Source organism: Asterias amurensis, chromosome 7, assembly GCF_032118995.1.
Source record: "Asterias amurensis chromosome 7, ASM3211899v1".
Taxonomy (NCBI): domain Eukaryota; kingdom Metazoa; phylum Echinodermata; class Asteroidea; order Forcipulatida; family Asteriidae; genus Asterias; species Asterias amurensis.
This window is the reverse complement of record NC_092654.1, coordinates 3753450-3767111: the sequence shown is the minus strand read 5'-3', so window position 1 is coordinate 3767111 and position 13662 is coordinate 3753450. Positions and strand designations below refer to the sequence as shown.

Here is a 13662-nt window from a genome sequence, read left to right as displayed (position 1 = left end):
ACATGATTTGCCAGAGAGTGCATTACTTTCACTCTGTGCACCTCTCTGTACAGACCCTTCTTAATTGTAGGTAAAGCCCACATGCGCTCAATAATCCAACATATCGGAAACGGTCATTTGAAGGCTTCACCATGAGTTGACCTACTCTGGGAGAGCTTGTCAACTGATGTTTAAATCAGAACATGACTTTTACTGCTGAATAATTGCTCAAATTAGTTGAACCCTTTGCGTGCACCATTTATTTTAGTGATAACTTAATCATATGGACATATAAATTGTTTAGTGCACATGACCACCCCGTAAAAAGCAGGTCCCATTCTCAAAACTGTGTCGTACTGCAAAATTAGTTTGTCCCTTTACAATTATTTTCCTGAAGGGAATTAAACTGGTCACTTAAGTGACCAGTCGGCACATGAAAGAGTTAATTAACTTACTCTTACTAAACAATCATTGCACAGTCTCAGGACTAGACAGATCCTACCTCAATGATTCAAACTGTAACATTCGAGTGCGTTTAATAAGTATAATGCAAAGATGCAACAAGCCAACTTTCCAATCTTGCGACTAGTACCCAACTCATTTTTCGCTTTGCAGAGAAATTAGCTAAGCAGTATTTTCTACTTAGCACCTTTGTGTTATTTTGTGTAACAGTAAAGGTCACACAGGCCTCAATAACGATAAAAAAAAACGATAACAATATCAATACACGCCCTCGATTGGTTGAGTAAGCGTGTGCGGAGCAATTAAACTAAAAGAATGCCTTCTCTTTGCATTGTTATCGTTTTCGTTATCACTGCAGTGTGACTCGTCCTTAACCCTTACCTGGTGACATGATGACAATGGCCGACAATAGAGCATACTCGCTGTCATCAAGCAACATCCTATTCACCCTCCGAGCAAAGTTGAAGAGTAGATCAAAGAGATTGCCCAGAGGCATCTGATGGGCGTCATCCAACGAGAACTTGTCTCCTGTGGTCCACCAGTAAACCATGTTGTTCCTCGTGTCGGCTACTGTTGAGAATCGTATCGTTGCGACCTAGAGTTGGGGTAGTTGTTAAAAACTTCAATTAGAGGGTGTGTACAACATTGGTAAGATTGAAAATATAAATGCACAGATTTGGACCTGACTTACTGGACACTATTGGTAGATACTAAAAATAATTTTTAGCATAAAAACTTACTTATTCATATGATACTGGTCTTTGACAATTACCAAAGGTGTCCAGTGGCTTCAGGTAGTATAACGAGAGGGTCATGGTGGGATACCTTTCTTCAAGCCCTATGTTGGGGGTCTCCATATTTAAAAAATTAATGATTTAAACTCTTTCTTTAATTTTTGTATACTTTTTATTGTGGTGGGGGTGGGGGTGTGAATTAGACAAGGTTAAGCCGGAGGATTAGGATTAACAGATTAAAATGTACCTCAAACAAGCCTGTCTTGATCAGCGTAATCTGATCCTCCCGATCTATATGCTTGAATCCCGGGATCATCTTCGAGAAATTGACGATGCGTGTGATCTGACTCGTAAACTTGCTGGAGAAGAATTGCCACATCTTGCCGCTATCCACCGGATGGATGTAGTCTGGTAACTCCCTCGGGGGATCCTTGCTGGTTGGAAAACCGTTCGGGGGACTACACTTGCTGCAGTCGTGGTCGAATCTGGACTTCAACTGCAGGGGGGTGGTAAGGGGAAAACAATTATTTAGCATTTTTGAGATGTTGCATACTGTTTGTAGAAATTTATTGATAGGTAGAAGAATCAACATGAAGTTTTTTGTTTGATAATGATTCAGGTAAAAAGGATTGTCTTAGGCAAAGTGGCTCTCCAATCTGCCCGGAAATGATTGGCTAGAAATTTGCTTTGAGCATAATTGATCAGGACCCCCTTGTAAGGGTGCCAGGTTCAAAATAAAGTAATAACTATTACTTTATAGTAGCAAGTGCTTGATTTGCTTTCATTTGGTATGCAGCAAATCTTGTAGGGATTATTTCCTTCGCTACTCATGATGATCTTCAAGAAGGATCTAGGCAGTTCAGGGCTCCCTCGAGAGACAAAGTAATGACTGCTTAGAACATTTGTTAAACTTTTTATATTGGACTACACAAAGTGTCATAATAGCTTAAAAATACCTAACTACATCTCACTATAATACTTTTGGTTTTTACCCATACACCCATAGCACTGTGTTAGCACTGTATACTCAGTACTTTCCCGAGTCCTGTGAAAAAATATCACAGGCATATTACTCGGGTGGGATTCGCACCCACAACCTGTGCAAATCTAGAGCAAATTTAACATCTATTATACATCTTGGAACTTACCCTCTTCCCGTTACTATCATCTGGACCCAAGAAAGGAAAGTAGCGTTCCCGAAGGAACTTGATTCTCCTGAAGGTGTAGAAACAGGTGTCGTGGTAGGACTTGTTGACGCTATCGATGATCTTAGAGAGCTTCTTCCTGAGCTCAGGGGTAAGCGGCTCGTCAGGGTTGAACCCCTCCAGTCTGAATACACTGAGTGCTTCCGACTGGTAATCTTCTGGCTCTTCCTCATCATTGGAGTTACTTCTTGGCTCCTCCTTGATCAAGATCTTCTTTTCCTTTTGGCGGTCTCCAGATAATGGGGAATGGATCGGCGCCGTGAAGCTCTGCGGCGGAGAGAGCGCCGAGAAGTCCGGAGTAGAACATTCAGACTTGTGGGAACCTTTGGAGGTCTTGTTGGGATCCGAGTGCCCTTTGCCAGGTGACTGTCGCTTGACTGAGTGCCTCGGGTGAAGAGAGTCTCTACCCTCACAATGCTGGGATAAATGCTTTGGGGAGTGCATCTCCGCTTTGAGATGTTGCTGCGCGAGGAACGCTGTCGGGCCGAGGGGGACCTGCTGAGGAAGCTGTGAGGAACTAACAGGTACCATGACAGGTCCGCTTGTAGGTAGTAGGGGTGAGGGTGGAAGGTGCTGCCGACTTGACAGCTGGCTCCACCCTTGAGTCATTGGAAGTAGGGGTGAGTGGGGAAGAAGTGACGATTGGGAGGTCATACCCTGTGGTAGTTGCTGTGGTGGAAACCCCCCGGGAAACTGGAAGAACTGGTTCCCTTGGCCCTGAACAGAGTGTAGTGCATACGAACAGTGCGTCTTCTCATCACCCCGTACCATTTGCTCTGAATTCCTTCTGTGGCTGGAATAGAACGCCGACATCTGCGACGTCACCAGATCAGCTGCGCTCATTTCATTCCCCGGGCTGGCTGATTTTGATCGATGTCTGGCATTATATTCATCACGCGCATCGATGTGACTCTCTTTACTCGTGTTCGGGACAACCAAGACTGTTGGGCTGGGTGGGATCATATCCTTTGTGCTGTTAGACTCGGGGCTTGCCATGTCTTTTGGAATGAGAATCACTGGTTGGCCAGCGGCGAGCATTTTACTGATAGCTCCCATGGGTAGATCGGCAGTCTCTCCAACAAAGTTATTGTCCCCCTTGCAGTTGACGTCCCGTCCTATTAATGCCAACTTCTCCGCCATCTCATCGCTGACCATCTGCTGCATCCGTCTCTCATCTTTGCCTGCCCTCATGTGCATGTACATTTGATTTGTACTTGCCGAGTCGTCATGTGATTTTGATAGCGAGACGCTGGATATTGTAGGGGACTGCTCCATACCGTCTGATCCATAACCCCTACTACCTCCGCCGTTGACTGAATTTGATCCCTCGCTTGTTCCAGGGACTGATGACTGGCGACCCACCGATCCAGGAGGCGACATGTCAAGGCCAGATATGGAGGAGGTTTCCGACAGGGAATGCTCCCGGTCCGAGCCTCCATGCTCAAGCTCTTGCTTGATGATGGTAGAGATAGACTGAGCGTGGTTGGCCATCGCCTGACCGAGCTGAGATTCCATCATGGCCGCCATCGAAAACGAACTGTTCATTCCATGATACATTGCGGGGATACTGGTGGGCAGCATGTGACTTGGGGGGTGGGCAGAGCTAACCTGTTGGCTGCTGTATTTTGCTTGGTTGAATAGTTCTGGATGGTTACCGTAAAAACCGGCTGTCTGATGTACCGTGCTGTCGCCGAAGCTACGCTGTTTGGCGATTGTCTCATGCATTTTCTCAATCATTCTCTTTGACCTTCGACCTAATCGGGATCCTGGATGATAAAAAAAGATGGGAAAGATTGTCAAAAGTGCTCATGTATCATGTTAAAAAAACAAAATAGAATTGATCATGTGTGAGATTGTAAAAAGCAGATATGATACATGTGAACATACTCATTGGTTGAACCCAAACCTAAGTCAAGGCAATGACCTGGTAATAGTTATCTTTTGAAAATTTAACGAATACTATGATTGATTGACTGTTTAATTGATTGATTAGATAATTAGATTTGATTGAAGAATCGATCAATTGATAATTTGTTGACTTGATTTCATTCGTTGGTCAATAACTGATTGATCGATGGATTGATTAAATGATCGATGGATTGATTAAATGATAGATGGATGGAATGGTCGGATGATTATATGATTAATTAGATGATGGGATTTGATCGACCAATCAACCAATCGTTTGATTGATTTGATTTGATTTGATTGATCAATCAATCGATTGACTGATTGATTATTGATTATATGATGGATGAGTCAATCGGTCGATCCATTAAACAATTGACAGCCACAGTAAATTCAATTTAACCGACTTTCCAATAAGAGACATGTAGTGCCCAAACCCACCAATCAGCACTCACCTTCTTTTGACATGCCCACAGCGAGGCACTTCTTCCATCGACACAGCTGGCACTGGTTTCTTGTGTAGAGTGAGATGTCACACTGCCCATTATTGGAGCATGTGTAAGACTCATGTTGTGTGAGACTTCGTCTGAAGAAACCCTGAATCACACAAATAAACAAACAAAATGTAATTTTTAAAAACTAAAAACAAAAATAAAAATAAAAAATTGTTTAAATGCAAGTCATCAGACACACAAGGCCTGAACGCCACTTTAAGGTGAGGGCTACAGCTATTTTTCCAGGGGCCGTTGCAACAAATCTCTTTAGTGGGAGTGTTGGCTCTGAAAAGAGCCGGTTTGGTCTTGACGTTTTGAACAGTATACTTCAGCTCGTCTCAGGAGAATGCGGTACTACCGGTGGTGATGGAAGGGAATCGCTTTTACTTTATAGTTTCTTCCTATTTATCCACACCATGCAAAGCTTCAAACAATACTTAATATAAATCATAAAAAGAATATTGATAATGCGCCGGATCCATCACAAAAGATGTTCATGGCACAATGGATGTTTTTAATACAAGTAAAAAAAACACATTCCTTCCCTGAACACTTCAGCTCTTAATCACAAGGGATAAAAACACACAAAGACAAATTCACAAGTTGTATAGTTTAAGTTAGGTTGCATTTCTTCAATACACCTGCAGGTAGCAAGCCCCATACAAAATACATCTGTACGCTTTTTCATTCTTACTATTCATTCAGGTCACTTAAAGCCATTATACACTTTCGGTAAACAGTATTGTCCAAGTCCCACACTTCGTGTATCACAACTTATATATAAAATAACAATCCTGTGGAAATTTAGGCTCAATCGGACATCGGAGTCGGGAGAAAATAACAGTAAACCCACTCCTGTTTTCGCGCGTTTCGCCGTGTCATGACACGTGTTTATAACAAATCCGTAATTCTCGCTAACGAGAATTTATATTGTTTTACCGTTTTCTCAAAAAGTAAAGCATTTCATGGACTAATATTTCAAGAGAAGTCTTTCACCATTACCTTCTGTAAACCCTGTAAATTATTTGTAAATCTGTGAACTTTTTTTTTTTTTCTGTACCGAAAGGGTCCAATGGCTTTAAGATACCTTAAAATAGTATACAATTGCAGGCTTATTGCATTGTCGCGACCGTAAAGCAAAATGATTTTTTTTATTAAGATTATAAGATCTCTAAAGAAATTGTAACATAATATGATGTTCAGTTTCCTTCACAGAAACAGTTCCTTGGATGACATTTTCCACCTGCTGCCTGGACGCTTTGTTTCTATCATTGACTGAATATACTAATTGGAAATATTGACACCGCCGTAACATTCTCAAAACCCTCTTACTGCCAGGACATTCAATCTCAATCAAATGAATTTTTGAACTTTCGCACAATGCTAGCCTGCAATATGATATTGTATTATCTTGTAGACTGATTTAGCAAGCTATACACAACGCGTGACCTCTGTTGCCCTACACGCAGGAAGGAGCAAGATTTGAAGCTGTGTAGCGTGTAGGAAGTAAGACATGAGTAGGTTGTTAGGTATCAACTGTGTGAAGCAGAATTATTAGAATTATCTTGCAAATAACTTTAAAGCTCAGTTTCAATGACCTTAAAGCAGCACAGCCTGATTGTTAGCCAAACTCATTGTATTTTGTTAATACTTTTTTTTTCTGCAAACGATTTTTGACAGATGTTGTCATTTCAAAATAAATAAACCTCAAAAATGTTTTGTATTTATGCCTTGGACAATGCACAAAGTACATTCAACATACAAAGTTGCTTATACACACATAGTAGGACCCAGACTAATTCATTGGTATTTTTTAATTTCTAGAATACATTCCCTTACTTGTGTCTACATTACAACTTCCAGGGGTTGCAACTCTTCAGGTTTGCCTTTGGGGTACTTCAATTTAAAAGTGAATCATAGCTTTCTCCTGAAGACGATCAGCATGTACTAACTGTTTGAAACGTTGAGACCAAACCGGCTCTTTTCAGAGCCAACGTTCCCTCCAAAGAGAATTATAGCATGGTTGTACCCGCAAGTTTACTATCATAAACAATTTATTCTTTTCATACTTTTCAGCTTTAACCACTTTTAATTTTTGACTGATTAAAGGAACACGTTGCCTTGGATCGGACGAGTTGGTCAAAACAAAAGCGTTTGTAACCGTTTTTTATAAAATGCATATGGTTGGAAAGATGTTTTAAAAGTAGAATACAATGATCCACACAAGTTTGCCTCGAAATTGCGTGGTTTTCCTTCTACTGTGCGAACTAACATGGTCGGTCATTTATGGGAGTCAAAATCTACAGTTGTTTTACATCTTCATCATTATGTTCGCCAGATAATTCTAACTTGATAAGTAAATAATTATCAGGACAGATAACTTAGTTCTTCCTCTCCATCCAGTATTAATTGACTTGCTCAATACAGTTCCGAAATCTACATTTTCTGTTTATATCTCCATCATTATGTTCACTAGATATTATAACTTGATAAGTAAATATTTATCAGGAAAGATAGCTTAGTTCTTCTCCATACTGTGAAGGGGCAGCTGTGGGTTGGAACATCATAAAAAAAAACTATTTTATAGTCGGTCGATTGTTGCTGACGTCTACCAGGGTTCAAGGTCCCCCCCGAGCACCACGTCAATATCGTACACAGTCAGCTCAACTCGTCATGCAGATGACTCGGTCAATCTAACCCGAACTGCGATCGGGCGATCGCCTGGTAATCAGCAGCAAGATAAATCCTACATGTTGACACACAGCTGCCAAATTTGTCCACTATTAATTGACGTGCTTAATACCTGACAGGGTGCATAACATTACACCATTTCTGAAACGGAATGCCAACCATGTGAACCCTTCTGTATCGTCCCTATTCTATCCTCAAATTGAATACTTAATGCATTACAAAAAGCCTTTTAGCCTTCGATTAAGACTTGGCAGACTTGATAGGGTCAAAACATCAGGCCACTAACTATTTTTTCCTTGCATTTAGGTCCTTTTGGTTTGTGAGGAGTTTGAAACAGCTATTAATACTATTTTTTAGAAATAATAAAACTACAGGTAAAGACACAAATGTGGACTGTTTTTTAACGGTTTACTTCTTATAATTGAATTGAATTGATAAGGGAATTTTAAGTCTTTAAGAGTTCAAGGAGTTTTTGAGAAAAACCTTAAATTGGGAAAAAAACTGAGAAATCATGTGCCTGAAAGGTTGTATAACTAAAACCTGTTACCAACTAAGTGTGTTTAAACGGATGAAAACAGGTAATTTTTGTGAAGTTTTATGAGACAATTTGTTTCGTGCAGTGCTAATAATGAATCATACACTTTTCCTCATATATACATAAAAAAATTGAAACTCCCCAAAATTATTTTGAGTCCAAGAGTTTTTTACAAACCACAATATTATTTTTCTCTTCCAATATCTTCACTTTACCCAGCCTCAAGGGAGGACGGCAAATTGCCATCTATTCTGACGACACCACTACAAGATAGACGTTTAACATCTTCTTAACGGCCGGGTGTCGCAAGTCACTGTTCCGGTCAGTGAGTCTCACCACTTTGTAATACCGTAAGGTGTCTAATTCTCGCATCATCTCCACTGTTAAACCCCTTCCCAGTGGTACAAACGCAAGAATGACGCACTTAAGAACCAAACGTTACTTAGGGTACTCGAGAGGTTTTGATCGTTCACTGAAGGGGAGCTTGGAGTCGTAACTTTGTGAGTTGTTTTGGGGGGTCTCGGGGGTGTTGGTAGCAGGTTAATTATCGAGGCGGGTTTCTCATGGACATAATTGGACCCCTCTGAGGAGGTATGATAAACCAGAACGATCATCTTGACTTGTGATCATGGGATCTTGGAGATGTTGGTTGTCACTTACACCATCTGGTGAATAGATCCGTTCTGCCTTAGCACACATGCCTTATTAATATCCATTATAAGATGGGTTTAAATAATGGCTTGACCTCAGATAAGAAGATCTGATTTGTTTTTTTCTTCTGATTTGTTATTTTGTTTGTAACGATGAATTTTAAGCTTAGTCAAGCAATTGGAAATCAAACTGACTGGCTCAAAAGATTTGGATTTTTATCGCGATTTTTTGTTTGTGTAAGATTCAGTCTGATCTAAAAGCGAACCTTCAAATCCAAGTGGAAATGCGGAAACCACAAGTCAGAGTCGGATGGCCTTGGTGTCTCCTCCGACGCCAGACGCAGATCCAACGAAAAGTCTCTTAAGAAGGAAACATTTTGGGATGAGCTTTTTTTTCTCTTTTTTCAGGGGTACTGTAAATTGATTGGGATGTGGGGCTGCCAATCATTACTAATTGGCAGTTAGGAGGCTTTCTGCGTCACCTTACATCAGAGATCTTTCACGCTTTTTAGGTTCTCAGGACAGAACGGTCCGCCAAGTGGAGGATTTACTCTCGAGGAATCTGTTAAATTCTCCAGAATTCAAAAGACTGGATGTTATTTGTGTCAATCATGGGTCGAGGGGGGGGGGATGACGACACACACACACAGAATACCCTTCTAATACCTTGGTCGTTGGCTGCTGCAATGTCTGATTCCTGTTAGTGAATTACTCCAGGAGGAAATACTGAACAGGAAATGTTTTACGCATTTCAGCTTTTAGAAAGTGTTGTCTAAAAAGTCGAGACTTTTCACTTATAGAATCTATTAAGGCACTTGGCAGTTCAAGAGATACGACACCAGGGAGTTACGCCATCGATTGAATACCAGGGAGGAATCTTGACACCATGATATTGAAAGCATTGGCTGACGACGTACACTCTTGCTTTTCACTGCAAGCCTTTTCTCCTTGTACCTTGGGGGCATTGTTTCGAGATGGAAGTCAGTATTTTGATTTAAAATTAGCGGTTTTTATGATGCACGGAACATCAGCATACTAACGTTGTATCTGGTTTGTACACATATCCCTTCACACATGCATTTTAAAAGATTTTTTTCTTTTCCAACATGTCCAAACTTGACGTGAAAAGAAAGATACACAATGTCGTAAAAACAAAGCAATGTCGGGTTTTTTTCCTTGAAGTATTTCTTCGGATGAGGTCGTTGCCCTGATAGCAACTATGAGTAAATCAAACAGACACAGATGACACATGGTGAGAAGGGAAAAAACTGTAGGTTGATGGGACGTTAAAATGGGGGAAATGCTGAGTCACCCTTTCATTAAAAAAAATTATTGGTAAGATTTCTGTTCTGTGTCATGAAAATTGTTTTAAAATAATTATGGAGAAAAGAAAATGGTTTCTAAGCATTTTAAACAATTTTCTACTTCCTGATTTGTTTTCTCTAATTTCGATTGCAGTCTTTTTTTTTCCACTTTTTTTTCCCCTCCAGAAAATAACAAGTAGTTAGGTATATCAATATTATTACATATGTGTAGTCAAAGGTGTGAAGTGAGTGGAATATGGAAAGAAAGAAAAAGTTAATTGTAAATATCAAAAACAAACTTATCATCAATGCACTTTGAATTATTTTGTAATTTCTTTTTCCATCTCACGTTACGAAACGAGAGAAAGAAAAAGAAATTTCATAACAAGACGGTTGGTTTCAATTTTCCATTTAATTATTTTTTGGATGGGCAAACTCAATTGATTTTCAGGGAGCAAGTTACCATGGATGAACTCATATGTCCTTGTTGTTCATCATTTGACCACGAGGGCACCGTACTCTCAACAATACCAACCCCCCCCCCCCCCTCTTCTCGGTTAGAGCTACAGCGTACTTTCCCGCCATTACCATAATGCAGCATCTTGACTCGCAAACGTTACCATCTCTTGAATAACCGTTTGACAGTGAGAGCTGTAATTCCCAAGCTTGAATACAGTCCCACGTAGTAGACTTTATTAACGGACTTGGGAGGCAGTCTAAAGCATGACTTCTACTTTGTTTGTTTGTCACATTCTAATAAAATCAAGCAGCTGGTATTACATTCCGGGGCAACAATGCTGGACAACCATTAAGGGAAATGCACTTTAATCAACACAGTCCCAGCACTGAACTGGAAAAAGTAATATGGGAAAATATTAAATCAACACCATACAGTGACACGTATGGTATGGTATTGTGGTCCACAGTGGTAGTAACAACTATTAAATTTGTAATAAAAAAATTGTATAATTTTGTAGGGGAAATTTTTCAAATTGGCCAAATCAGTTGACATGCCATAACCATTTAGATGCCCCACACAAAAAAGATTACAGTCGTTTGTTGTAACGATGCTTCATTTTCATTTGATTAAATAAATTTTGTTACACAGAGAGCAGAAATTGCCAGATCTTGCAGTAAACCAAGAAACTGTCTCTATCAAGACTAGTGGAGACTCTTCTTGCCCCAAACGGTTTCATCAGTTATCATTCTGTCCATCATGGCATGTGTCTGGTTTGACGCATAACCCCCCCCCCCCCCCAACCCACCCTCAGGGAAACACCTGCACATGACCTTGACACCCCCCACCCCCCTTCTAAGATGCAGGCCTGGAATTACAAGCAGGCCACAGGGTCCATGACCTCCGTTGCCCCTGGTCGTGGCCTTGGTGCCCTTCAAACATTTTCAATTGACTTTAAGATTTTCTAATGGAGATGCCCTTTTTAAATCCTTGATAGTACACCATAGGGGGAAATACTCTATGGTAAACCTTGACTGGGTTGAAGGGATGACTGCACACCAGTCAATATCACGAACATCAAGGGCGCCCTCTTTTGACGATATAATACATGAGTTCAGGCAAGGAGTGCCAGATATTTGGCCTCTGCACTAAACCAGGCATTGGTTTCTGCATTGTCCCCATTGGACTACATTTTTTGGAAACTTTCATCACATTTTGAGATTCTTGTACATTACTAAAAATAACTTTGTAATTGATTGAAATGTCTCTTGATTTTAATGTCACTTTTTACACATAAATGCACACTGGAATGCAATTTTCATATTTTTAACATGGCGTCATAACAAAGAAAGTAAATTGTACTACAGACAATAACTACTCAGGTGTATACAGTGATAAATTTTGTCTATCCCGTTCCAATGTCACAACAATAACAAGGGGACAAAAAATTGCACACAATTTTGTTTCTTGCAAGTCAACCAAATGAATGCCAAGTCAACTTATTTTAAGGCTCTGTGAAATTTCTAAAGGATTTGATGGCCTTGTCTGAATAAAGCCGACAAAAAATTGTAACAATCGGGCAATTAATGGAGAGGCTGATGTTGAAGCTAAGGACACCCTTGAGAGAATGATTAATGCTATTCACAACTAATCAACAATAACAACAACTGACAATCAGCTCAGCGAGCGGCTGGCCTTCTTTCTTGTTTTTCCGCTCGCTTTCTCGGAACACCCCAGGAAGAAGAGGTGCATTTCTTTCCGTTTTGCTTGAGTGTCCTCTTAAAAACCAACGAATCATCTCAGGATTACTGGCATGTTTGGGGGGGACAAGGAGGCGATAAATTATACTTTATTTGTTTTGTAAGTAAAATGTTTTTTTGTTTGTTTCATTAAAAACAATGAGCTCGTCCAGTAGAGAGAAACTTCAAGTGTGTTTCTGGATTATGAGTCATCTTAGAAGAAAAAAATGCACCTCAGAATAAAAAATAAAAAAATAAGAATTAAATAAGAAACTTTTAGCAAATACTCCAAAAAATTATCTGGAGAGCTTTTGATATTATAAAACATTGCTAAATATGAAACCCTTTAAAATAGTGTAGCTTCAGAGGAAGAGGTAATTTTGTAGCCCCAAATTTGAATCGGAAAAAGGCTTCAGGCATGAAGCATTTCTTAGACATCTGAAAGCCTGCAACAAGGGTACTTTTTTATCAATAATTTTGTACAACTTTCATGACCAATGAGCCCATATTTTTACTGGTTTGTTATGTTTTGCACCTTGGGGCACACCAAGTGAGGTTACTATTTTTTGACAATTCCAAAAGTAAAACCCTGCCTTAAAAGAGTTTGGGTACTTTTTGTAAAACAAAACACAATGTCCAAAGTTTACATTAAACTTAATACCGTTTGAAGATAATGATAGTAGAAATCTGACCTTAAAATATTAATAGCTGCAGAGCTGATGAGTTTTTGAAATAAGTAAAACAACGTCACGAAAATTACGATTACCATGCTGAAATAATTTTTGTCTTTAGAGACGAAAATTATTTTTGAGACTTGTTTTACTCATTTCTCAAAAACTACAGCACCTCAGCAAGTAATATTTTCAGGGAAGCTTTCTACAAACAATATCTCCAACAAACTGTGACTTTAAAGGAACACGTTGCCTTGGATCGGTTGAGTTGGTCTTTGAAAAGTGTTTGTAACCGTTTTTTAAAAAATGCATATGGGTAGAAAGATGTTGTAAAAGTAAAACACAATGATTCACACAAACATGCCTCGAAATTGCGTGGTTTTCCTTTTACCTTGTCGACTAACACGTCGGCCATTTATGGGGGTCAAAATTTTGACTCCCATAAATGGCCGACCATGTTAGTTCGCACAGTAGAAGGAAAACCACACAATTTCGAGGCAAACTTGTGTGGATCATTGTATTCTACTTTTAAAACATCTTTCCAACCATATGCATTTTATAAAAAAACGGTTACAAACGCTTTTGTTTTGACCAACTCGTCAGATCCAAGGCAACGTGTTCCTTTAATGTAAACCTGTGGACATTGTGTTTTGTTTCCCAGACCCTGTAAGAACGGAAAAAAGGGACCTGCTGAAATTTTGTCGGACATTTATGAAAGCTGTACTTACTTTGCAGCCCTCACACGAGTGAATGCCATAATGAAACCCTGTAGATGTATCTCCACACACCATACACTTGATTAGTTCATTCAGTTCATCTGTTTATCAAGAAAA

The 13662-nt window shown here is 39.8% G+C and overlaps 1 protein-coding gene across 4 annotated transcripts in view; it reads right to left on the bottom strand.

Annotated features, from left to right (window-relative positions):
- LOC139939394 (uncharacterized) overlaps positions 1-13662 on the bottom strand; it is a 153284-nt gene that overhangs the window by 7811 nt on the left and 131811 nt on the right. For all 4 annotated transcript variants that reach the window (XM_071935227.1, XM_071935230.1, XM_071935228.1 and 1 more), the window contains 5 exons: positions 13558-13646; positions 4744-4885; positions 2324-4146; positions 1423-1671; positions 823-1036 (listed from right to left, as the gene is read on the bottom strand). In XM_071935227.1, coding sequence (XP_071791328.1) covers positions 823-1036; positions 1423-1671; positions 2324-4146; positions 4744-4885; positions 13558-13646 — 2517 coding nt within the window. The remainder of the gene's footprint in view (positions 1-822; positions 1037-1422; positions 1672-2323; positions 4147-4743; positions 4886-13557; positions 13647-13662) is intronic.